This window comes from Antennarius striatus, chromosome 6 (assembly GCF_040054535.1).
Source record: "Antennarius striatus isolate MH-2024 chromosome 6, ASM4005453v1, whole genome shotgun sequence".
In the NCBI taxonomy this organism is placed as follows: Eukaryota; Metazoa; Chordata; class Actinopteri; order Lophiiformes; family Antennariidae; genus Antennarius; species Antennarius striatus.
In genome coordinates, this window is record NC_090781.1 from 22978000 (window position 1) to 23001710 (window position 23711).

The 23711-nt window shown below is 40.6% G+C and overlaps 1 protein-coding gene across 1 annotated transcript in view; it reads left to right on the forward strand.

Annotated features, from left to right (window-relative positions):
- dync2h1 (dynein cytoplasmic 2 heavy chain 1) overlaps positions 1 to 23711 on the forward strand; it is an 80761-nt gene that overhangs the window by 15670 nt on the left and 41380 nt on the right. The window contains exons 36-71 of the mRNA XM_068317104.1: positions 1340 to 1545; positions 1965 to 2147; positions 2284 to 2466; positions 2688 to 2911; positions 3225 to 3340; positions 4596 to 4795; positions 5024 to 5155; positions 5355 to 5487; positions 5697 to 5904; positions 6003 to 6132; positions 6814 to 6969; positions 7173 to 7432; positions 8555 to 8801; positions 8979 to 9130; positions 9301 to 9445; positions 10001 to 10103; positions 11405 to 11569; positions 12182 to 12306; positions 12681 to 12929; positions 13045 to 13153; positions 13764 to 13877; positions 15033 to 15175; positions 15548 to 15626; positions 16058 to 16218; positions 16548 to 16685; positions 17791 to 17904; positions 18003 to 18163; positions 18637 to 18760; positions 18910 to 19031; positions 19298 to 19384; positions 20505 to 20631; positions 21311 to 21452; positions 21994 to 22103; positions 22414 to 22434; positions 22856 to 22954; positions 23464 to 23587. Coding sequence (XP_068173205.1) covers positions 1340 to 1545; positions 1965 to 2147; positions 2284 to 2466; positions 2688 to 2911; positions 3225 to 3340; positions 4596 to 4795; positions 5024 to 5155; positions 5355 to 5487; positions 5697 to 5904; positions 6003 to 6132; positions 6814 to 6969; positions 7173 to 7432; positions 8555 to 8801; positions 8979 to 9130; positions 9301 to 9445; positions 10001 to 10103; positions 11405 to 11569; positions 12182 to 12306; positions 12681 to 12929; positions 13045 to 13153; positions 13764 to 13877; positions 15033 to 15175; positions 15548 to 15626; positions 16058 to 16218; positions 16548 to 16685; positions 17791 to 17904; positions 18003 to 18163; positions 18637 to 18760; positions 18910 to 19031; positions 19298 to 19384; positions 20505 to 20631; positions 21311 to 21452; positions 21994 to 22103; positions 22414 to 22434; positions 22856 to 22954; positions 23464 to 23587 — 5292 coding nt within the window. The remainder of the gene's footprint in view (positions 1 to 1339; positions 1546 to 1964; positions 2148 to 2283; positions 2467 to 2687; positions 2912 to 3224; positions 3341 to 4595; positions 4796 to 5023; positions 5156 to 5354; positions 5488 to 5696; positions 5905 to 6002; positions 6133 to 6813; positions 6970 to 7172; positions 7433 to 8554; positions 8802 to 8978; positions 9131 to 9300; positions 9446 to 10000; positions 10104 to 11404; positions 11570 to 12181; positions 12307 to 12680; positions 12930 to 13044; positions 13154 to 13763; positions 13878 to 15032; positions 15176 to 15547; positions 15627 to 16057; positions 16219 to 16547; positions 16686 to 17790; positions 17905 to 18002; positions 18164 to 18636; positions 18761 to 18909; positions 19032 to 19297; positions 19385 to 20504; positions 20632 to 21310; positions 21453 to 21993; positions 22104 to 22413; positions 22435 to 22855; positions 22955 to 23463; positions 23588 to 23711) is intronic.

Consider the following 23711-nt stretch of genomic DNA (forward strand, 5'->3'; position numbering starts at 1 on the left):
TACATGAAAATGAATGAGTGAATGTTGCATCTCACAATGCTGGTTGCAATTTTTCTTTAGTGTAACAAAATGACCGAGAGGAAAACCTACTTCTCATGTGAGGCCGATGAAATAAAAGAGGACATAAAGGTAGTTGGTGTGAGAGAAGAGGATGCAGAAGACAGGGTTAGATGGAGGAAATTGATTCGCTCATTTACAGCATGCTAAATGTTTCTCAGGATGTTAAATAATGACTTAACGTAAACTTATCAATATTTCCATGCCTTTTATGTTTGCTGATTGGTATCAGAATAATACTTACCTTTCCAAATTTCCTTGTTCCTATTTTTGGTGTGCTCCATGTCTTGTCAGTGATAGAGATCTGATCAGCGTTGTGGGTCATTACTGTCATCGCTGCTGAATGATTGTTCTAATGTGAATGTCTCGATAGCCCGAGGCTAATTTAACTTTATTTGGGGGGGGGGGGGTAGGATCTATGGCTGCATAAAGCAGGACAGCATATTTTTCATGCAACTTAGATTTCATAAAAAGACTTTTAAATTTTAATCAAGTGTTCTCCTTCACTCTTGAGATGAAAAGCTCCCCCAAGCTCCTGAGGTGGAATAATTTCATGGGACATTGCTTGCAAGTTTCACATTGCTGTCTTATATAAAATGTTTAAATGTAAGCAATGGTTTCCTCACAAAATATCACACATCCCCAAGCTTTTGACGTTATTTCAGAAAATCGGACGTTTCTTCACAGCACAGTAACAGCGGATAATCTAATTAATTTTGTGACTGTCTTGCATTCAGAAGTTTGCCATACACTCTTGAAACAGCAATCATCTCCATGATAGCATCTCATCTAATTACCGGCTCCCTTCAAACAAACAGGTAGACTGAAGAGGCTTTGGAGTGGCAGTACTAATTAAAGAAACTAAAGTAATGGGGAGAGGGATAATCTAATTATCCAGCCTCCATTAATGGACCATAAACCCAGGTGGAGAGAGTTCTCCTTTGGCATAAAGCAAGACAGGATGGTACCCATATGGCAGGGTATTTTTCTGTGCCTCTGCTGCAATGCTGAAATCATGTATGTAAACCTCAATACAACAAAATCCAAATCATCGACATAGAGCTCTTTTAGATTTAAAAAAGGAACAAGTGGCCACTTTCAAAAGACAGGAATGATACGAATATTCACTCCGGTGCAGGTGTCTGTTCTCACAAATGTCCCTCTTACATCCTGTTTGTGACATTTACGACATGAAACAGAACCTCTATAATGGCCACGTTTCATATTTGCATAGGCCTATCAGTTGTGCCATCCTCAGACTCCTGCGTATCCTCCTGCACAGAGTCCGGTGTCCTGGCGTTGAAGCTGAAGGCCTTGATCTTGGATATTATTCACAACATCAGCGTGATCAAGCAGCTCAACAAGGCAGGAGCGACCAGTCCTGATGCGTGGGTCTGGAAGAAGCAGCTTCGCTTTTACATGGGACCAGACAAATGCTGTCTCATACATATGGTGGACGCTCAGTTCACATATACATATGAATACCAGGTGAGTTAGCATGTTATAAAGTCTCATCTTTTGTAACTGACTAACATGAATGCATCAATAACTCTTTTTGTGTCTCAAAAGAGCCCTTTTGTGTGTCTTGAGGATATACCTGTACATATTATTTTCTTACCTTTTGGTGGCACTGTTTATGCACCGATGAGAAACACGAGCTAGACTCGGCCTCGATCACTTCAGTTCCCTTTTCTTGTTCTTTATTTGACTGTCAATCCTTTCTCAAATGATCATCTGTGTATTTGTCTTTATCCTCTGCTGGCTTCTTTTCTCTCTCCTATGTCCCTCCCCCTTCCCTCTCTCCTTGATACCTTCACTGGTGTCTGGTTAACTTGATGTGTTTCAATTTGTTTCTTAGTCGCTTTATCTCTCACTTTCTTCTCCATCCTACCTTTCCTGTCTCACAGGGGAATGCTGCTAAGCTGGTGCACACGCCGCTGACTGATAAGTGCTACCTGACTCTGACCCAGGCCATGAAAATGGGGCTTGGTGGGAACCCCTATGGGCCCGCTGGCACAGGCAAGACTGAATCTGTCAAAGCCCTCGGTGGCTTGTTTGGACGACAAGTTTTGGTGTTCAACTGCGATGAGGTATAGAAATGTTCCCAGAGAGTATGTGACATAAAATTCATACTGGTGACCGTTTATCTGAGAGCAACACTCAATGGAAACTACAAATGACAACACACAAGAAGGTGTTTCTGATTTGTATCTGTCTGTTTTTTAGGGTATCGATGTGAAGTCGATGGGACGGATCTTTGTGGGCTTGGTGAAGTGCGGTGCGTGGGGCTGCTTTGATGAGTTTAACCGCTTGGAGGAGGCAGTGTTGTCTGCTGTTTCCATGCAGATCCAGGCCATTCAAGACTCTCTTAAACATCACAAGAACATGTGTGATCTGCTGGGGAAGGAGGTCGGGAAAATAAGAAGTGCAACACATGGATGTTAAATATAATACTGCTGCCAAAAAACAATTAGTGGCTTTTTCTTGTCAAATCAGTCTTTCAATCAGTCAGTTCTTGAGTTCTTTCATCCTCTGGAGGCTTTGTTTGGGACACTAATTAGCAAACAATCATTCAGATGACCTAACATGTCGTATATAACACACATTGTTCCCTTGTCTTTATCCTGCAGGTAGAATTAGACCCAAACTCTGGCGTGTTCATCACATTGAACCCAGCAGGAAAAGGTTATGGAGGAAGACAGAAGCTTCCAGACAACCTGAAGCAGCTCTTCAGGCCTGTGGCTATGAGCAGACCAGACAATGATCTCATTGCTGAGGTCATCCTCTATTCTGAGGGCTTCAAGAACGGAGAGATACTGGGCCGCAAACTGGTTGCTATCTTTAATCTGGCCAGGTAAAAATTGTGATCTGGTTTGGGTTAGGGTCGAAGTGAGAATGAGTATGAACAGAATGTATTCCACTGTAAAGTTATCTTCAGTCTTTACTATGCAACATTATGTTGTCTAAACAGTTTTCAAAGTGGTGTTTGTGTTCAGGACTAAATCATGCTGTTCATTAATTCGTTTTAAATCATTCATACTGCCACTAAGTCTGTTGGATTCTCTTCCTCAATATATTGATTTTGTGCTCAAGTCATCCCACCACTAGCTTGACAGTCAGCCAGTTCACAGTGAGTATGTGTGGTAATGTGCCTTTTTTGTGTCCAGGGAGCTACTGACTCCCCAGCAGCACTATGACTGGGGTTTGCGTGCTTTAAAGACGGTCCTCAAGGCCTGTGGCAGCCTCCTCCAGCATCAGAGGAGGAGTCATGAGAAGGACAAGAGTAAGACCCCTCTGGCTATTATTTATTTGAAAGTACAATATTTTTTTTATATTTTTCCAGTAGTAGAAAATTATAGGGAGTTGTGAAAGTAGTGTAAGAATGTGAAGGCTTCTTTGTCTGTGACCTTGAAAGCCCTACAACACAGCAAATATGGTGCTTTTTGTCAAGTGAAACTAATCCAGACAAAGATTTAGAGAATGAAGTACTGCAAAAAATATTGTAAACTACTGCTAATTCAGGGTCTTAAAAGTGAAGAATGCAACATTGCGGTAATTTTAATCAATGTGGGATTTGTTTGCCAAAAATTCTACATCTTGTTAATCACTCGTTTTATCAATGACATAAATATTTAGAGGAGGAAATATTTAGCCCAGTATTTAAGGTATTTTGACATTTAGGAACTTTATCTTATCTAAAATCAACTGGTACGTCAATCTTATTGGATCCAGCTGTACTGAAAATGTAATGTCAGTGGGTAAATCATCAGAACAAAACATAGCAAGACAGTGTCAGAGCAAGACAGATGTGTGCAGTGCCAAAAATAAGACGTAAATATGGCAGATATCTGGGTTAGTATAGGATACAAATAATTAAACTTACAGGAAACCTTGACTTTTGTCATTTTTCATTCACTTATTCCCCATCAACTCTCAAAAGTGTTCTTTACCTCTTCAGTACTTTTTCCCACTGTCCTTCCTCTCCATCTGACCCCTATGTAGCTACTTTGTGAAGGCCTCTCCAATCCCACTTGATACTCTCTGTTTTTCGGCCCCCGTTTCTTTTTTGTGTCTGGTTTTGTTTCATCCCTCCATTTCTCAAGCCCTCTTCCACTTTGTTTTCCTCTCTCCCAACATGAACCTTTTATCTATCAAACACACACCTACACACCCACTACATGCACCTCCTAACTCACAATGAGTCCCGGAGGTTTTCTTGCATTTATCTCTGTACAGATTCTGGCCAATATTCCGGCCAGCCTCTTTGGAGAAGAGAACAGAAGTATTGACAAACTCTTAAATCATGACCAGCTTTTGTAATTAGCAGGAAATATTTGCAGGAGCAGAGCAGAAATGGCCCGAGAAATAAAACAAAGTACATTTTTACCAATAACTTTGAAATTTGTTGTATTTTATTCCTTTTCTTCTTGCATGTGATCATTTCATCTTATATTCATTTATACAAACTGTATTTTACATGCAGTTTCCTATTTGCAGTTGACATGGAAATTGAATCGGTTTGTATCATTTCCATGCAGTTCAGGAGAGCAGTCTGGTGGTGCAGGCATTGAGATTGAACACTATGTCCAAGCTGACATTTGCCGATAGCTCCAGGTTTGATGCTCTGGTCAGAGATGTCTTCTCTGGGGTCAATTTTACCGATGTCGAGGACCAGATACTGACGCATGCACTGGAGGAAGTCTACAAGGAGGCACAACTTGAACTTATACCAAGCCAGGTGTGTGTGTGTGTGTGTGTGTGTGTGTGTTTGTATGGAAAAATCTATTTATTAGCCCGATACATGCTTTATTACCAAGATATATTTGGTGAAGTGATATTCAGTCAGTGTTTTAGTGCCACTCTATGCTACCAAAATTATCTTACGATAGCAATGGCACAATATTTAGATAATTACTTGTAAAGGGTTGGAAATAGACTAATGATAGCCTGTTTCATCTCGTTGCAGTTAAAGAAGGCATTGGAGCTGAATGAGCAGCTGAGACAACGCATGGGAGTCGTCATCGTAGGGCCAAGCGGAGCAGGGAAATCAACGCTGTGGAGGATGCTGAGAGCTGCCCTTGGCAAGACGGGGAAAGTGGTGAGCAAGAGACAATGCACCAACCTGGAACTGAATGAAATTATTTAGTGTGTGGAATTAATATAAAAATACAATAAAGATTCAATAAATGCACAAGTGATCTTTGGTTCCAATGTTTTTTAGCATGTAAAGGAATATGAATCACATTTGTCCAACCTTTAATCGATCAGAAAAATATTTTAATGCTGTACTTTTGCAGGTAAAGCAGTACACAATGAATCCTAAAGCCATGCCCAGACAACAGCTGCTGGGGCATATAGACATGGACACCAGAGAATGGGCAGATGGCGTCCTCACACATAGTGCCAGGAATGTGGTTAGAGAACCACAGGGTATGGAGTGTTGCACAGACAGACTTTTAACAACTGGAATAAAAGCTGATTGGTAATGTTCTTGTGCTGTACCCGGTACACATTACAAGGACTTTGTAAAGTTAGCCTAAAGCCTAAAGATCTCTAAAATTCAACACTATATACTTGGACAAAGCCTTTTAGTCATTGATGGCATGTTCTGTGTGCTTATATGTCTTTGTGTTTTGTAGAGGTGAACTCTTGGATTGTCTGTGATGGCGACATAGACCCAGAGTGGATTGAGAGTCTGAACTCCGTGCTTGATGACAATCGATTGTTAACCATGCCCAGTGGAGAACGCATCCAGTTTGGACCCAATGTTAACTTCCTGTTTGAGACTCATGACCTCAGCTGTGCCTCGCCTGCCACCATATCCCGCATGGGGATGATCTTTCTCAGGTCGGTCACTCTTTGCGAGCAGCTTTTAAGACAATTGCTGTTATCAAACTCTATCTCTTAACTTTGTTGCCTCCACATTTTCCCATGGACATGTTCAGTGATGAGGACATCAATGTGGCTGCCTTGCTGAAGTCATGGTTGAGGGGCCAGCCCGAGGATTGTTGTGTTAATCTAGAAAACTGGCTGGGAAACTACTTCCAGCAAGCCCTGGATTGGGTACTCAATCAGGTAACTGTACCTTACGTCTACATAGTGGTTCTAAAAATGGTCAAATCATTTAATTGTGTTGAACTCCAGCTTTTTGCCAGACTATTGAAATAAAGCAACCAAGATTACATATGAACAAAACAATACAGGACAATTAATAAATCACGCTCATATATGTTGTCAGTACTTGCTGTAATAAACCTAAATGCTGTCATTGACAAGTGTTTGTCAGCAGACTCCATGCATAAATCCTGTTTAGCATCTTCAACTTATTTGTTGATAAATCAGTTTTCTAACTGGATTACAATTTCCATAAAAACTTTGGGTCAGAATAGACCCAAATAAACTTTTTATGCTGATCTTTCCAGATGAGCAGATCCAGGACTGTTTTATTTTTGCGATCTTTGACATTGTGAGTCACTATTGGTTTGATTATGGACAAATTCTGATTTGATTTTGATATGGAAACAGATAAAGGGTCCTGCTGACGAATTTTTCCTGCTGGCGTATTTGAACATTTAACTAACCATATAAAAATTGCTGAATCAATTTCTTCAAAGCAACATGGTGGGTTGAGTCATGGTCAGGAAGGGTGTACATACGTGTGGATTATTGTTTGATGTATGTGTTCTGCAATGTGCCATCCTCATTAGCTGTGCAACTCTTTTTATTTCAATCATCTTTTTTGTGTTCTTTCATCAGAATAACTTTGTGGTGGAGACCAGCCTGGTGGGTACAGTCCTGAATGGTCTGTCACACCTCAACGCTGTGTCAGAGCGAGGCCAGTTTATCGTTGGTCTTCTTAGAGGTCTGGGAGGAAACCTCAACCTTAAAGCACGCCAGGACTTTGCCAAAGAGGTGAGGACCTCTGGGTTTTTTGGTTTTTTTAAATATATAAGCAGAGGTGACTGACAGAACTGGTCATCTTTATGTTTACAATGATATTAATGTCTCACATTTCAAAAGTAGAAGAATGAACCATCAATTACGAATGTAGGTTATGCATCTAATGTAATCTTACCAGTACTATCACTACAACCCTTATTTCTGTCCTCATTTAGTTGCTAAGCTGGACCAGGGAAAGCCCACCGGATGCCAGAAAACCACTGGACACCTACTACGACACAGACAGCGGCCGTCTAGCGGCCTATACTTTCCAGCCTCCTGATAGTCTGACAGTGGAGCAGCTCTCTCACGCTCACTCGCTGCCTGTTATTGAGACTGCAGATATGCAGAGAGCTCTTCACTGCTTCTCACCATGGCTCACCAATCAGCACAGGCAGCCCTTCATGGTGGTCGGACCGGAGGGCTGCGGGAAGGGGTAATATGGACACGCACGCATAATCAAACAGAGCAGATATTACTCAGAATATATACATATTTACAAACCAATGGACTAAACTCAAACAAAGAAATATTTTTAAAATCCATCCCTCCATCTTCTAATCACCGCTTTATCTGACATAGCGGGTTACGGGGAGCTGGAGCCTATCCCAGCTGGCTTAGGGCGTGAGGTGGGGCAAACTCCGAGCACGACTTCAGTGCACTGTGGAGTCACGCATAGAGAGATAACCACACATGCTCACACTCACACACTACAGGCAATTTTGAAACAGCCAATTAACCTGAAGCGCATATTTTTGGAGGTGGGAGACGCTATTTTTAAAATATGGATTTAAAATTCCATTCATTGCGGTCTTTTGACTTTGACATAATTATTTTACATTCACTCTTTTAGCTTCATTGCCATGATTGTTGGACACGTTTTAATGAATGTTAGTCTGTTTAGAAAAAAACCTATAATCACTGTTGATCACTACCAGAGAAAATGGTCAGTAAGATCACAGTGAGGGGGGGGGGGGCAATATGGGTTTTGAGACACATAAAAAAACCCAATCAGCACACATTCAAGAAATGAACTGTGGTTCACTGACAAGTCAGAATAATGATCAGCTTTGCAGGGGCATGGCTACGTGGTAATTTGCTGTTTGACTGTTTGCACAGAGTCATTGCCTCTGAAGTCATTATTATTCATTCAGTATGTCATTTAGGTTGAGACTCACTCACTGTGTTTTTTTTTCCTTTGAGTTGTCTTGCCTCACTTTGATTGGAATGAAAAACCATACATCCATGTCTTGCATTAGGCCGCAATTATTTATTTCTCTGTTCTTCTTTTTCTTTCGACTTTTCCCTTCAGGAGTCACCACAGCGAATCATTTTATTTATTTCTCTGTTCCATCCTCTCAAAATGTCTTGCTTTGTCTTTCGGTCTGTGCTTTTTAGCATTTGCATACAATCCACATTTCTACCTTAGGTCATTCCAAAGATCATAATCTTATATGAGATCTATGGGAGTTATGATGTCAACCTATTTGCTGAAGCTGTTAAGACTGTATCTCTGGTGACTGCATCTCTTGACTCTTTTCCCTTGCTTTCTCTTTAGCATGCTGCTCAGCTACGCCTTCTCTCGCCTCCGGTCCACTCAAGTGGCCGTGGTTCACTGCAGTGCCCAGACGTCTTCTCGTCACATCTTACAGAAGCTCGGTCAGACCTGCCTGTTGCTCAGTTCAAACACTGGTCGAGTCTTCAGACCCAAAGACTGTGAGAACTTGGTGCTTTATCTCAAAGACATCAACCTACCTAAACCTGACAAGTGGGGGACCAGCAACCTCATAGCCTTCTTACAACAGGTAGCAATAACAAAAACCTTTGGTATTAATTTCATGCAAATTGAAAAGTACTTAAAATCTCCCTCACAGACTTTTTGTTGTCTTTTAAGGAATTTATTTCTCTTTCAACCCTCCCATTAATTACTAATCTTATTAATAACGGCCTTTCATCCCTTTCTCTTTCTATCTTTCCTCTAGGCTTTGACCTACAAGGGATTCTATGATGAAAACTTAGAGTGGTTGAGTCTTGAGAACATCCAGGTGGTGGCCTCCATGTCAACAGGGGGCACTGTAGGCAGCCATTCACTCACATCGCGTTTCTCATCTATAGTTCGAATCTGCACTATAGAGTGAGTAAAATTCACCTGTCATTTACAGATTACAAAGTCATTTACAGATTACAAGTTAAATATACATGTGCAGATGCACACCCTCATCTTTCTTTGTTTTTCTATTTGCTTTTGGCTTCAATCTAATCTTTTCTCCATCTGTTTTTCTACCTCTTTGAATCCCCCTCTAGCTACCCCGATAGGGAGCAGCTGCAGACTATCTACTCAGCATACCTGCAGCCTGTTCTCCAGCATAGCCTGAGCAGCCAGGCATCCTGGGCCAGTGCAGGGAAAACACACCAGCTGGCCGGGTCTCTTGTGCAGCTCTACGAACAGGTATTGGCAATTCAACACTATTGAATGTCATCAGGCATCAATGATATATTAATAACACGATAATCCGGTGAAAAATGACATTGGATATTTGAATTTTGTGTAGGTGGTTAATATTATGAAACAATAGTACATTTACAAACTATGAGCATTAATTAGTTTAAGATTAATTTTCCACCATCTTGATGTTTATTGGAATTAATGCCACAAATGTCACATAATAAATTGTTTAACATATTCAAGTAACAATTGGTTGCATTTAATCTCTGTTGAACTGCACAGTACCTAAAGGTTTGGTGTCGTGGTAAACGTTTGTGAGCGGCTATTTGCGGTAATTTGGCAAAATCACTATAAATCATTGTCAAAGGCATCGTTCAGGTCCAGGCTATACGTGAAGCACCACATGGCCTGACCTGCAACTATTACTGACACCAAGTCTGGGGTATATTAGGTTATTTGTATGCTGATATAGAAGAAAGACAAGGGCATTTTGGAAGTTGTAAATGAATTTTGTCCTATGTGTGAATCACCTTTCTCCCTGTGCATCATAACACTTAGGTGAAAGCCAAGTTTACAGTGGATGACCACAGCCACTACCTATTCACTCCCTGCATCCTCACAGAATGGGTCCTCAGCCTGCTGCGATACGACCTCACTGCAGGTAATCACTTTTTTGTTTTTTGCAACGTGGAAACTTGCAAAAATCAGTCTCACTGTCACACATTTTCAGATTTGCTGCCTGCGAACAAGAACAGAAAGTAGACTTAACGATCTGCTGGTTTTCGATGTCCTTAGATTCCTCGCATAGAATTTTTTGCTGTTGATGAGGAACATAAAGCTTCAGTGTTTCTGTCAGTTGTGATGCCACAATCACAGACGGTGCCAAATGCCTTCCTTTCTCATTTGCATTCTTTTAGCTCAGAGCCAGTGTCTTCAACTCTCACCTTTTTCTTCATTCGATCTCTCTCTCCGTCTCCCTCCTCTCCTCTGTCTCTCCTCACTTCTTTTCCACCACTTGTCTGTCTCCCACTCTTTCATCACCCTCTTCCTTTGCTGTCCTTTCATCTCTCCCTCTGTCACTCTTCTTTCTTCTGCAATGTGTTCCTGCCGTGATAGTGAGTCCAATCATTTATTTTAATTGAATAAGTCAGCAGACGAACTTCTTTTTTCCAATGCTCATCAGTTTTTAACAAACTCTTATTTTCTTTCCTCCTCTTTTCCCCTTCTTGCTGCATAAATTCCTTTTGGTATGTAAAAATATGTACCTTTATTTTTTTAATGAGTTGCATGTGATTACAATGAATAAACATGTCATAATCTCAATTGAACAGTAACAGTGAAATCACAGAGTAAAAACAATATGTAAGTCTGACAGGGGTCAACCGTTCTGACCCAAATGTTTCAGGGCTTCAACTGTTTCCATGGTAATTGACATCCAAATGCTTCACTTTTATTCTTAAGAGGATGGAGGCATGAGGTCTGCTGCCCTGTAAAAGCCGCAAAAGACTCAAGCAAGAAATGAAGTGTTTCTGCTCCGCAAGCATAAATGCAGACTTTCACAGATATCAGTATCAGAACAGGCAAATCATTTGAGGCATAGAAAATGTTTAGCATGACAACTTGGCACTTGAAGTATTTTCATTTCCTTAGTGTTCTGTAAAATGTATTACACTATGTCACAAAAAGTCAGTTCCCAGTTCGACTGCCTTCGTCAAGTCTTTTAGAATCACATATCAGAAGCTGTTGGAGGCAGAGGGACCTTGACAGTGGCTTGTCTCTCAAGCTTTCTGTTGTTTAGGTGGAAGCTTTGTTGATTCTAAAGGGAATTCAAATAAATTGAATCTGACTCTGGTTAGTGAATTTGTTGTGTGTGATCCTGCCAAAAAAACCCCTCAACATCTAATTGACTTTGTTGTTAATCCAAACACTAGATGTGTGTGAATCTGTTTTATTCCTCGTTAGCTCAATCCAATGTGACAGACAGCGTATTGGAGGTGGTGGCATATGAGGCCAGGAGGCTGTTCAGAGACCGGCTCGTTTCCTCTAAAGACCTTCACAGCTTTGACAACATCCTGTCCTCCATCATCCGAGGAGACTGGGGCTCTGATGCTCTCGACAACATGACCGGTATGAACTGCATGAACACGAGTCCTCATTCAAATTGCAAATTCATTGGAATAACAAACAGCTTTTTTGCAAATCAGAATTTAACAACCCTATCATCAATCAAATCATCTTTTCCACATTGACCAATTACTAAATACTTCACGTAATTAATGTTTTCACACATTCTAAAGTTGCCATTTATGCCTGGATGAACACATTTCTTTATTGGCTGCTTCCTTTTGACAGCCCCGTGTTTATGGTGTTTCAGGCGACGGTCCATTGCCTTATTTCAAATCATAAAATCGTTAAATTCTTTTGACTGCTCCAAAGTGCTAAAGACCGTAAAGAAAGCACTATAAAAACTATACTTAACAATGTTTCTCAATCACTGATCAGAAATTTAGTTTCAGCCACAGGTAATAACTTCTGAAGTCTTTGGTTACAACAGATGCTTAGTAACTCGTAGTCTTTAATGCTAAAGTGTCTTTAAATTTACGTGTAAGATGAATTAAAAAACAAATTGTCATTCAAAAATCATCTTTTCTTTTCTTGTTTGTGTCATGTTTTTTGATGCGTCTCTGAGTGTGGTTAGCATCAGTGTGTCATATTCTTTAATATTTCCCTGGCTTGCAGATGGCTTCTATGTGACCTGGGGATCTTCTGAAGGGGCTGTGATGGCTCCAGGCCAGCCTTTACCTCCTCATGGTAAACAGCTGGGATGTCTGGATTCATCTGACCTAAAACAAGTCATTCAAAAGGTAAATTGTCAGGAACTACCGTCTGGTATGTTGTGTGTCTGGTCAGGCTTGTTGAATTAAATTTTCAAACACACATACGTTATGTTTTAGATTGTACAGCTGAGCTCTGTGGCTCATAGCTACATAGAACATTGAACTCTTTCCTGTTAATGCATGATTAATGCGATGCCCATGCAATATTAACACACTAAAAGAGGTTGCCATACATCATCATAACTTTTTGCTTTTGGCGTTTTTGATTCATTCAACACGTTATGATTCTCTTGTGTCTTTGTGCTCTTGTCCACATTTAATTGTATTTGTTGGAATGTGTGTTAAAAAGTGTTGTTGTTTTTCACCTTTTCACTTCTTGTTTATTCCATTCCTTGCTTTAGGGAGTGGCGCTCTACAGCCGTGAAAACAGGGAGCTGGATCTTCTCCTGTTTTGGGAGGTGTGCGACTTTGTGTCCAGGGTGGATCGTGTTCTGAGCCGACCCAGTGGATCTCTCCTTCTGGCGGGACGAAGTGGAGTCGGGCGGCACACCGCCACATACCTGGTTTCACATATGCATGGATACACACTTTTCACGCCCAAAATCTCCCGTGGTTATTCTCTGAAACATTTCAGCAACGATCTTAAGACGGTAACAATTGTTTTTCTCCATCATTTGAAAAAGTGCCAAGCAATTTGCCAAAATGCAGTGAGTTTGATCATATGTACTGTATATCACATGTGTAATGTGTGTCATATATTTGTAGGTGATGCAGCTGGCAGGTCTGGAAGGTCAACAGGTGATTCTTCTGTTAGAAGACTATCAGTTTGTTCACCCAGCTTTCTTGGAGATGATCAACAGCCTGCTGTCATCAGGTGTGTATTGTGTTTGTGCAACAGAAAATAGAACACAATTGGATTAAAGGTGATTCCACTGTTTGGATCTCAAGGAGTTATAACATTTTTTTATCATGAAGATTAGGGTTCAGTTTGGATAATACACAAAATTAAACGTGTTTGCATTGAGTTAGATGTGAGAAAGAAATGGTCTCCTTGATGGATGATTTGTAGCAGGAATCAGATGATGGAATCTTCTTATAGCATGAAGACAGGGAAAAACAGCTTGCTTGGCTGTGTCAACAGGATGTAAAATCCACCCACAGCACCTGTTAATGTCACTAATTAAAGAGTTCTGTCATTTCATATGGAAAAAAAAAGAAGGTTTCTCTGCTGGTTGCCTGGCAACATCAAGGTGACTGCAAGACTCATGTTTTCAAATACATTTTCCTCAACACCAAATTTTTGTTAAGTTTGACAAATGAAATGGATGATGATGATGTGTAAGTGGGATGTTTGGGCCTGGATTCTTTTATCACAGGTCACCTTTCTGAGTAAATATGCTGTGTAAATGAATGTGAGATAAGCAAAGGGGTGGCCACTATTTAGTAATAACTAAAAAAAACTGTATGCTTTTATTTTGTATCAGGAGAGGTTCCAGGTCTGTACACCCCAGAGGAAATGGAGCCTCTCCTCTCCCCCCTCAAAGACGCTGCTTCCCAAGATGGATTCACCGGACCACTCTATAACTACTTTTCTTACAGTATGTAATATGTATTTATTGTTCATTCATTCATTCATTTTCCAACCCGCTTAATCTGCTAACGCAGGTCGCGGGTATTTATTGTTATTTCTGTTTATTGTTGTCAGTGTGCCCTTCCGTGTGATTACATTCATAGTTCAAGTCATGGTTTCTCAAATGCTACTAGCAGGTTTTTTTCCTGATGCCTGACTGGAAAATTGTAGCATTTGGTAAAGAAAAATGTTGTGGAGTAAAATTTTGAAGTATATCAGATAGGAATATCATATTTTTGATTATGCCACTGCTCTCTGTCTGAAAGCAGTAATGGTGGAACACTGAGCTAAAATTGATGGAAAATAAGAGAATCATCTGATTCACTATGGTTACTCACCAAAGCACAAACAAACATACCCACACCTCCGCGCACAACCTTGCAGGGAGGTGAGGCTTTGCTAGATTTTGTGTGAATTCCAACAAATAACACGTCAAACACAAGCACTCTCACATCTTCAACTAACAGACTGCAGAGGAGACAAACAGAAACAGTGATGTAACCTGGTCGCATCCAAAGGATGCCCTGAAATGCACCTGACCTGCAAGATAATAACTGACAAAATAACGAATGGGGTCTCTGCAGATACAGGACCATGCTTCTATTGGGTCATAAGTAATGACTGGGGAGTGCTGCTGATTCAGCTATGCACAACAATCTTTAGAAAAGTATATAATCATTTAGAAATATACTGTATCTGCCCATATAGCAGCTGTGCTTGCAGATCTATACTTCCTAAGCTTTGGAGGAGGTATTTTCTCTCTGAGGTCCTTTCCGTTCCTCCTTCTATCATTATGTTTGTTCCCCTGCCTCCTTGCTATGCAGGGTGAGTGCAGTGCAGAAATAAAGTAGTGCCATTGAGGTAAAGGTTTCTACTAAAGGATCACATCAGCGATGCTACGGTTGTCAACGTAATCCCACTAAAAACCTCTTTGCTCAACTTCTCAATCTAACTCTGTCAGGGAGGTGGAAGTTAAACATTATCCCCGACACAAAAGCGAGTGCCTGTCTTTACATCCTGACTTGCTATCTCTTTGTCTTGTCTTTGTGACATTTTGTGAGAGCACTTTCTCTCCTGTTTTTCTACTCTATTCTGCTGCTTTGTGAATACCACACACCTTTAGGAATCCAGCAGAACCTCCATGTTGTTCTGATTATGGACTGCTCCAACTCTAATTTCACCATCAATTGTGAGAGCAATCCAGCATTCTACCGCAAGTGTTCGGTCCAGTGGATGGAAGGATGGTCTGAAAGCAGTATGAAGAAGGTTAGTGCAAGAGAAGGAGGATGGAAGTACGGTGACAAGATCAAGTGGTTATTACATCAGCGGTTGTTAATGAGGCTCATCAATATTGATATTAATTAATCTGCCTAAAAATGTTGAGCATATGTATTTATATGTGCCAGGAAAAATTGTAAAGACAGACTCATACATCAAACTTTTCTGCTCATCAGTATTTAGTGGCTCCAGACCCGATACTGAACTCGTCACTGCAGGGCTTGAGAAGTACTGTACATTTAATTACCTGAAACTGAAAGCTGAAAAATTTAAATATGATTTTAATAAAAGTGATGAAAGGGATTTTATTTGCATTTATCAAGGTTATCTATTTCAATTTTAAATGTGTTGACTTGTCAGATTCCTGAACTACTGCTGGGAAAGACTGAAGGAGGAGGCAGACATGAGGGAGAAAAGGCCACTAAGGGTAAAAGTTCAGGTAGGACCTCAAAGTCGAAAAGTATACATTGTTGTAAAAATATCTCATTTGGATGAATAAGCCATTTGAATTGTGTGAGATTATTTGTAATGATATTGATGCTATGTTTGTCATTCCTTGATTGTACAGTAATTGTTAGCTTCTTGTAAGATTATTGGTGTAGTGGTCTAATTCATTTCGCAGTGGTCAAGATTACAATATTAGTTCTGCAAATAAAAGAAATATGTAATTTGGATTTTTTAAAATCTGTGTATGTAATAACAAAGTTATTTTCCCTTGCAGAAAGACATACCCTAATCATAAATTAGATTTAGGAAGAACACATTTTCTGTTTATTCTAAGCTCAGTTTGACTGTGTGTTTTCTTAAATGAAATTCCTATATTTTTATCAGTTTGCTATCACAATCATCATCCCCCACTGCTCCCAGCAGGCTCAGCTCAGGGAGACCTGTGTCGTTTGTTCCTCATGGTTCATGAGTCCTGCAGAGAGCATGGTGCAACACCCAGCCAATACATGGCCCTTTTGAATGTTTACACGGGATTATATAGTCGGAAAAAGAGCCAGCTGACAACAAGACAGCAGCATTTACAGGTACAGCAGTGAACAGTGTCATTGTTTTTTATGTATATTCAATATTTTAATATGTTATTAAAATATATAATTAAAAGTATTTTCAATAATCCAGTAAAACATGGTGGTGATGTGTAGATATGTTATGTATTAATTTAATAAAAGAGAAATTGTACTACTAATCATATCTATACTTCAGCATGATGACAAAATCCACATATTAGCAAACAATTACCTGATGGTGAGGATTTCAAGTCCCTCTCAGTCTGTCTTAATCAGTTTATTGATTGATTATTGTTTTTATCTGATCATAATTACGGTGTCTCTAAGTGCCTCTGTTGCCTTTGCAGGCAGGCGTTTCAAAGCTGAACGAAGCGAAGGCATTGGTCGACGAGCTGAAGGGACGGGCTGCAGAGCAGAGTGCACTGCTCCAGTCCAAACAACAGGAGGCAGATTCTGCCCTGCAGGAAATCACCATCTCCATGCAGGTGTGTGTGTGTGTAGTTTGGTGTGTGTGTGTGTGTGTCAACGCCACGTAACCTTGACGTTCAGTGGCAGCAGAACAGCTGCCCTGCAGGGATTCTTGTCTTCTCCGTGTGGCATCTATCCTCCTCTCAACTCTCACCGCTGGCCTCTTTCCTTCTCTCCTCTCTTTCCTCTCCTCCTCATCGTCATTGTTTTCTGCAACACCAGCCACTTTTTTGAATATCCGATGGCTGTGACTCCTCCAGTTTGAAGATGGCACTTATTTGATATGCATATGTCCCATATGTTCCATGTTTCCATTCCTTTCTAGATAAATGGATGGATGGTAGATCTATGGAGAGAAAGAGACCTCCTTTTATCGATTATTATCCTTTTATCTCCCATCTCTGTGGGGGAACTCAGCTTTTTGAGGGTGTTGTAGGGAAAGAGGAAGACAGAAGGAAAAACTATTTGTTTGTAGATTCATAATTAATGACTGGACTCATCTCCTTGGGCTGAAGCAACCCTGTCTCCTGCTGCGATGGTAGCAGCAGGGAGGGAAGAAGAGGAAGACTGAAACCAAGAGATGAAGAGTTGTGACAATCCAGGTGTAAAAGTTGAAGAAACTTGGGGAAGACGTTTTGTGAGAAGAGTAAGAATTGGTGGATTTGGTGGAAGGAAAATACAGTTCGGAAAGGTAAAAGTGAGCCTGTGGCTCGTAGGAAGACAAGGTGAAAACCGGAAGAATGAAGTGACAGTCATGAAGGGATTAGTTTTGGATGAGGTGGAGATGTGATAAAATTGATAGATTCCAGGCATATACTGTAGAGGTGAGAAAGAGGAGGTGTTGCCAAATGTTCATCCTCTCTCTCTCTCTTTTCATCTTCAATGCCTGTCTTACTCTGACTCTTCATATTTTCTTTCATCTTTGCTCTTTTTATGGGGACTGGGGTTGAGTATGTCTGACACATTTTTTGAAGTGCTGAAAAAGGAGAGCTCATTTACATTCTAAAAGGGTGTTTAGAGAAGTTGAGGCTGTTGTATCCTTAGTCTCGGGGTTAAGTTTTCTGAGTGGTGTGAGTGGTGTTGTGCTCAAGTATTTTAAAACTTTTTTTTTTACTTATCCAGAATGCCAGTGACCAGAAGACAGAAATGGAGAAGATAAAAGGGAAAATGGCTCAAGAAGTGTCCAAAATTGAGGAGAGGAAGGCCAAAATAGACGACGAGCTTAAAGAAGTGCAGGCAAGTTGGCACAACCACTACTTGTCCCAGACTCACTATTCCTGGTGTACTCATCCTGGGTCTGGCTCCTCCCTCTCCTTATCATTGCTGCCCTACAGCCCTTGGTAGATGAAGCAAAGCGTGCGGTTGGAAACATAAAGCCTGAATCTCTGTCAGAGATCCGATCTCTCCGCATGCCCCCCGATGTTATCAGAGACATTCTGGAGGGTGTTTTGAGACTGATGGGCACCTTTGACACCTCCTGGGTCAGCATGAAGAGGTGAGAGGAAAGAACACATGAAGAACATGTAAAAATACAAGCAAAAAACAGGAAGTGTGCGTTGCTCTTTTTCTCATTCTAATTCTTCATGACTTTTTTATGTTTCACTACTTTAAAAAAAAAAAAAAAACGTTATTAATTAACTTTTTAAACAAAAACATCAACGGGGACAAAAAGATAGTAATAAAAATATAATAAAATAAAATACGAAACAGAAAATATTCCCTGACATTAGACTATGGACCACTTTTTTTTTTCTTTCTTCCTTCCTCAGGACAAGGTCAGACATGGAATAGTTAGTTTTTTAGTTTTTTAGTTTTTTTTTGTACACCTTTTTTTGCTCAGCTGTATTGCCGGTATATATGAAGTCAAACCTCTGAAACAAATTTTTTTTTTTCGCATTCTTGTCTACAATTCACACTCTTCTTTATTTTTTGTCTCCCTGTTTTTGTTTTTTTTTCTCTTTTCTGTAGCTTTCTGGCTAAGCGTGGTGTGAGAGAGGACATAGCTACATTTGAGGCCAGAAACATCACCCCAGAGATTCGCCAGAGTGTGGAAGAACTACTCAACAGGAACAGGGCCTCCTTCGATCCCAAGGTCAGCTTGTCATGATAGAAGAATAAGAATTAGATGTATGATTAGTGGATGATAGCAACCCCATTTTTATTTATTTGCCGAAGCTGGTGTCGAGGTTGTTGTTATAACTGAGTTGTTTGTGACAACATGCCGTTTTTCTTAATGCTCAGAATGCAAAACGCGCTAGTGCAGCAGCTGCTCCTCTGGCTGCCTGGGTCAAAGCCAACGTCCAATACTCCCACGTCCTCGAGAGAATAGAGCCGCTGGAGAGGGAGCAGGCCGGTCTGCTGGAGTAGGAACGCACGCAAATGCACAAACACCACTCCGACACACCTTAGCAGTTAATTACTGTACAAAGAGATGTCAACGATTTTGCTGTTGTATGGCATGTCTGTTGTGCACTTCTCTCTAGCCTCACAGTTTTTACATGCAAATTAAAGTTGGTGCTGTAATAACATGCCTTTCCATTTGTTTTAGATAATTGCTCATCAAGTATGCGTAAAGTGGTTATATATTCTTTACAGTAATTATTATATATGAATGTGCGTGTCTCTTCAGAAACCTGAGGAAAACAGAGAACAGGAAGAATAAACTAGAGGACCAGCTCAACTCTGTTGGAGCCAAAGTCAATGAGTTGAAAGAGAAGTATGACTCCTTTCTACTTCCCATCTGTTATTCCAGGCAGCCGTCTTTCCATTCTGAATGCGTTTGATCGTGGAAAGAAATACCTTTGTGACATTGTGTCAAATGACTTTGTCATTCCTTGTGTATTTTTTTCTGGAGGATATTGTACAAATCTTACACCTTTTTATATTTATCTACCCTTACTTGCCCTTCACTCACTGACATCCATGCAGGATTCCTCCTTTTCACCATGTATAATTATATAAACAAGGCTTTAATCAATAATTTCTGAAGGGCAGGTATTTTTCTTCCTCATTTAAGTCGGCTGGACATTGGCCATCATCAATATTTATCCAATCGTAGTCCAACAAAGATCCATCTCTCCTTTGCAACTTGGCTCCTCGCCCCATCTCATTGCACATCACCTCACCTATTTTATGTTTAATGCCATTAAAAGGCACCACAAAGGAATTGAACATCAGGAACATGATGGTATATTTACAGTGACTTTGATCCATCCTTTGTAAATTAAACATTAGTTATTCTAACTGCACCATGGAAAAATTTGCATATATGTTTTTTGTTTTTCATAGCTAAGCATACCCCCCCCCCCAATATCTCAGAAAATCATTTCATTTCCATTTTCCAACCCGCTTAATCCGCTAACGCAGGTCGCGGGGTAGCCAGTGCCTATCCTGGCAGTCTCAGGGCGTGAGGCGGGGGACACTCCGGGCACGACGCCAGTGTACCGCGGAGCCACATACAAACAAACATACATTCACACACACACTCACTCCTATGGTCAATTTGGGACCGGCCAATTAACCTGAAGCGCATGCTTTTGGAGGTGGGAGGAAGCCGGAGAACCCGGAGGGAACCCACGCAGACACGGGGAGAGCATGCGAACTCCGCACAGAGCGGGACTTGAACCCGGGTCCGCCGTGTTGTGAGGCAGCAGCGCTAACCACTGCGCCACCGTGCCGCCCTATCTCAGAAAATGCAACAGTAAAACAAGAACACTCAGACCAGAGAAAATATCACACTTTTGATCAGAGGGAAAAAAGGAAACTTTCAGATAATTCACTTAGCCTTTTTTATGTAGCTCAGTTATAGAAATTTCCAATTATCTACATCTATTCAGGTTCCAGTTACGCACAACAGAGGCAGCTAAGTTGGAGGCTGAGGTGACAAAAGCTCAGGACACAATCACCGCTGCCCAGCAGCTCATATCACAACTGGATGGAGAACACACCCGCTGGAACGCACAGGTTGTTTGATTCATCAATGTTTCTGTTTTTTGTATTGCTTTGGGTGGTTATCTACTAAGAAAGGGACCATTTGCCATGCAACAGGAGGTGTGTGTGTGTGTGTATGTGTGTGTGTGTGTGTGTGTGTGTGTGTGTTCGTGTGTGTGTGTGTGTGTGTGTGTGTGGAGAGAAAAACAGAGAGAGAGAGAGACAGCAGGATGTAGCCTGCTGTCTTGAGTCCTTTCTGGCTGTTTTTATTCGTCTCTGCAGCATCTGTCTGCACCTTAATTAAGATACTCAATCTCTTCCTGACACACATTCACACACAGCCTCCCAGGCTCTGCCTCCCTCAAGGCCTGAACCAAAGAGCCGTTTTTCTTACTCCCCATATTTTATATACACACATATGCGTGCGTACATCTGAACTCTTAAGCACACCATGCGGTAACTGTGATTTTCTGTTAATGTCTGTGCATTGTCGTGTGGGTTTTTCAAGGGAAAATAAAAGAAGGAAGTGTGCATGATTAGAGAGTGAGTGGTTGGGAGTGTGGAATACTGCAGAAGATTAACTACACAGAGATTCTAGGAGATGTTGACATACATGAGTCATAAAGCGTGACTTTAACGTCTGGTGTAGTTATTTGCCAACCAATCAGACAACCTCAAAGGGACCTTGTCAGCTGTCTTTGTCTCTCATCAGATGTCTGACATAAAGAACGAGTTGGATACGCTCCCTATGAGGGCCATGTTGGCGGCAGCCTTCATCACTTACCTGTCTGCAGCTCCTGAAGACAGAAGAAGACAATGTTTGGAGACATGGATGGCTCAGTCTGGACTGCAAAGTAAATACACTCTTTCAGGGCAACACAGTAGCTAGCTCCTTTACTGTGCTCCTGTACTTCCATTTCAGACAGTTTCAATATCAGGAGGACAGTGTGTGTACTGCAAAATAACACAGAATATCATTAGCTCCCAAGCATAAATTTAATGGCTGTACCTTCTGCATTAATGGCATAGACAGCAGGGAGGCGCTTATCATTTTTGCTGCTGTGGATTGCTGTAGGGAATGTAATAAAGTTTTCAAAATTTTTAATGTATTCCTTTTCCCACATTTGTCTCATCCACTATGAAACAGAATATTAGTTTTTACGGCCTGACTGGTCCAATCTGCAGGAAGTCATATTCATTGCATGGCCTCGCCACATGTTGGTTATCGAGATTGCTTAATGCAACACTTAAAGTGATGGAGTGTTCAGGACGTACAGGGGGGAAACGGTCGGACTGTTAAGTTTAAGAATTTTGATAAAAAAACAGAGCTGCCATGCGTTTAATTAAAAGATGTGAAATGAACAATAACATCTGTTTGTTGTTTGTTTGTGTCAGAGTTTGACTTGCGGTCATTCCTGTGCTCGGAGAGTGAACAATTAATCTGGAAGAGTGAAGGGCTGCCGTCTGATGACCTCTCCATGGAGAACGCACTCGTCATACTGCAGGTTGGACATTCATTTGTCTGTGTGCCACATCTTGTTATTACCTCTCTACCTTTGTGTTTGGTTTTTAATTACAGATCAATCTCGAAACAGGAGGCTCTCAGTCATTATAAAATTTAATCACAGATTTTTTTCTCTTTTTCAATTTCATCATAAATTGAATACACACTTTATCACAGCGCAGTGTAAAACAGAATTTCACACCGCTATCATTTTAATAGTCATACTGAAGATTATGCCCTTGTCACCATTCATCTGTCCTCCATTTGTCTGTATTGTGTTTGTGTGTTGTTTTTACCATTGCTGCCTTCAGATCAATGCACTCAAGTTACCGGTAAGAAGTTGTTCCACAATTCATCCTAACTGCTCCCGCTTTCTTTAGACCCGCATCTCTAGTTCATTCATTTATCCTTTTTTGTGTCTTCTGTATAATTTTACATTTATTTTTTGTGTATGAAATTACAGTGTCTTGACACACCTGAGTTACTCTACTGATTATTAAAACTTTCAAGTTTTAAAATGTTTTGAGCAAGAGACCACAGGATGAATGGAGGGTGATAGATTATTTCTTTTGTCTGGTGCGGCCGTGACTCGATAACCAGTTACACAGGACTAAATAACACACAATAGCATATGCGTGCACACATGTGCACACACACACACACGCATACAGACACACACTCCTCCATTTCTCAATAACTGAACCTCTTTTTTAACAAATGCATCTAAAATTTTTATTGTCATTCCACTCCCAGAGTGTCGCCTGTCCGTTCCTGATTGACCCGTCATCCCGAGCTACAGAGTGGCTCTGCACGCACCTCAAACAGCACAGACTAGAGGTCATCAACCAACAGGTGAACTGACACAAACGAACACACACAACATTCAACATTGTTAAATCTTGTTCATATCGATGGCAAATTTTTAACATTATTGTATTCTCTATCTTACCAGATATTTACTTGACCATATTATATGATATTAGTTTCTAACGTTGTCCATTAATTGTTAATTAGGAATAGTAAAATTTGTGTTGGTAGAAATTTGGAAGTGGCATTGAATTAGTCAGATCTACTACACTATGAAGACATGCTAATGTGTTTTTATACAGAGATAAAAGATTTAGTTTTTGCTCAAGTTACTCAAAAGGAAGGAAGAACTGGATTGATTGATTTGGAAATTATCTTCAGCCTTAGAAAAGAAGGAAAGGGTACTTCTTTATATGAATGTTAATCAAATAAATTTTCTTAAATTTTAGTGGGAATAACGACAGTATTACCATGACATGTTTCATTTTTATCAACCAGTAATTGAATTCAAAAATATTTTTTCAATTCCTTCTCTGTTTCTCTGTTCTCTTTAGGATAGTAACTTCATGACCTCCCTGGAGCTTGCAGTCCGATTTGGAAAAACACTTATCATTCAAGAGATGGATGGAGTGGAAGCTGTGCTCTACCCACTGCTGAGGAGGGACCTCATAGCGCAAGGTACAGTATACACCTTCACAAACACTATTCTATATCAAAGTGATTTATTACATATCACATATTGTTCTTTGTCATATCCTTTATTCGTGTGCAAATGTCTTTGCCTGTCTGGTTTTAATCATGA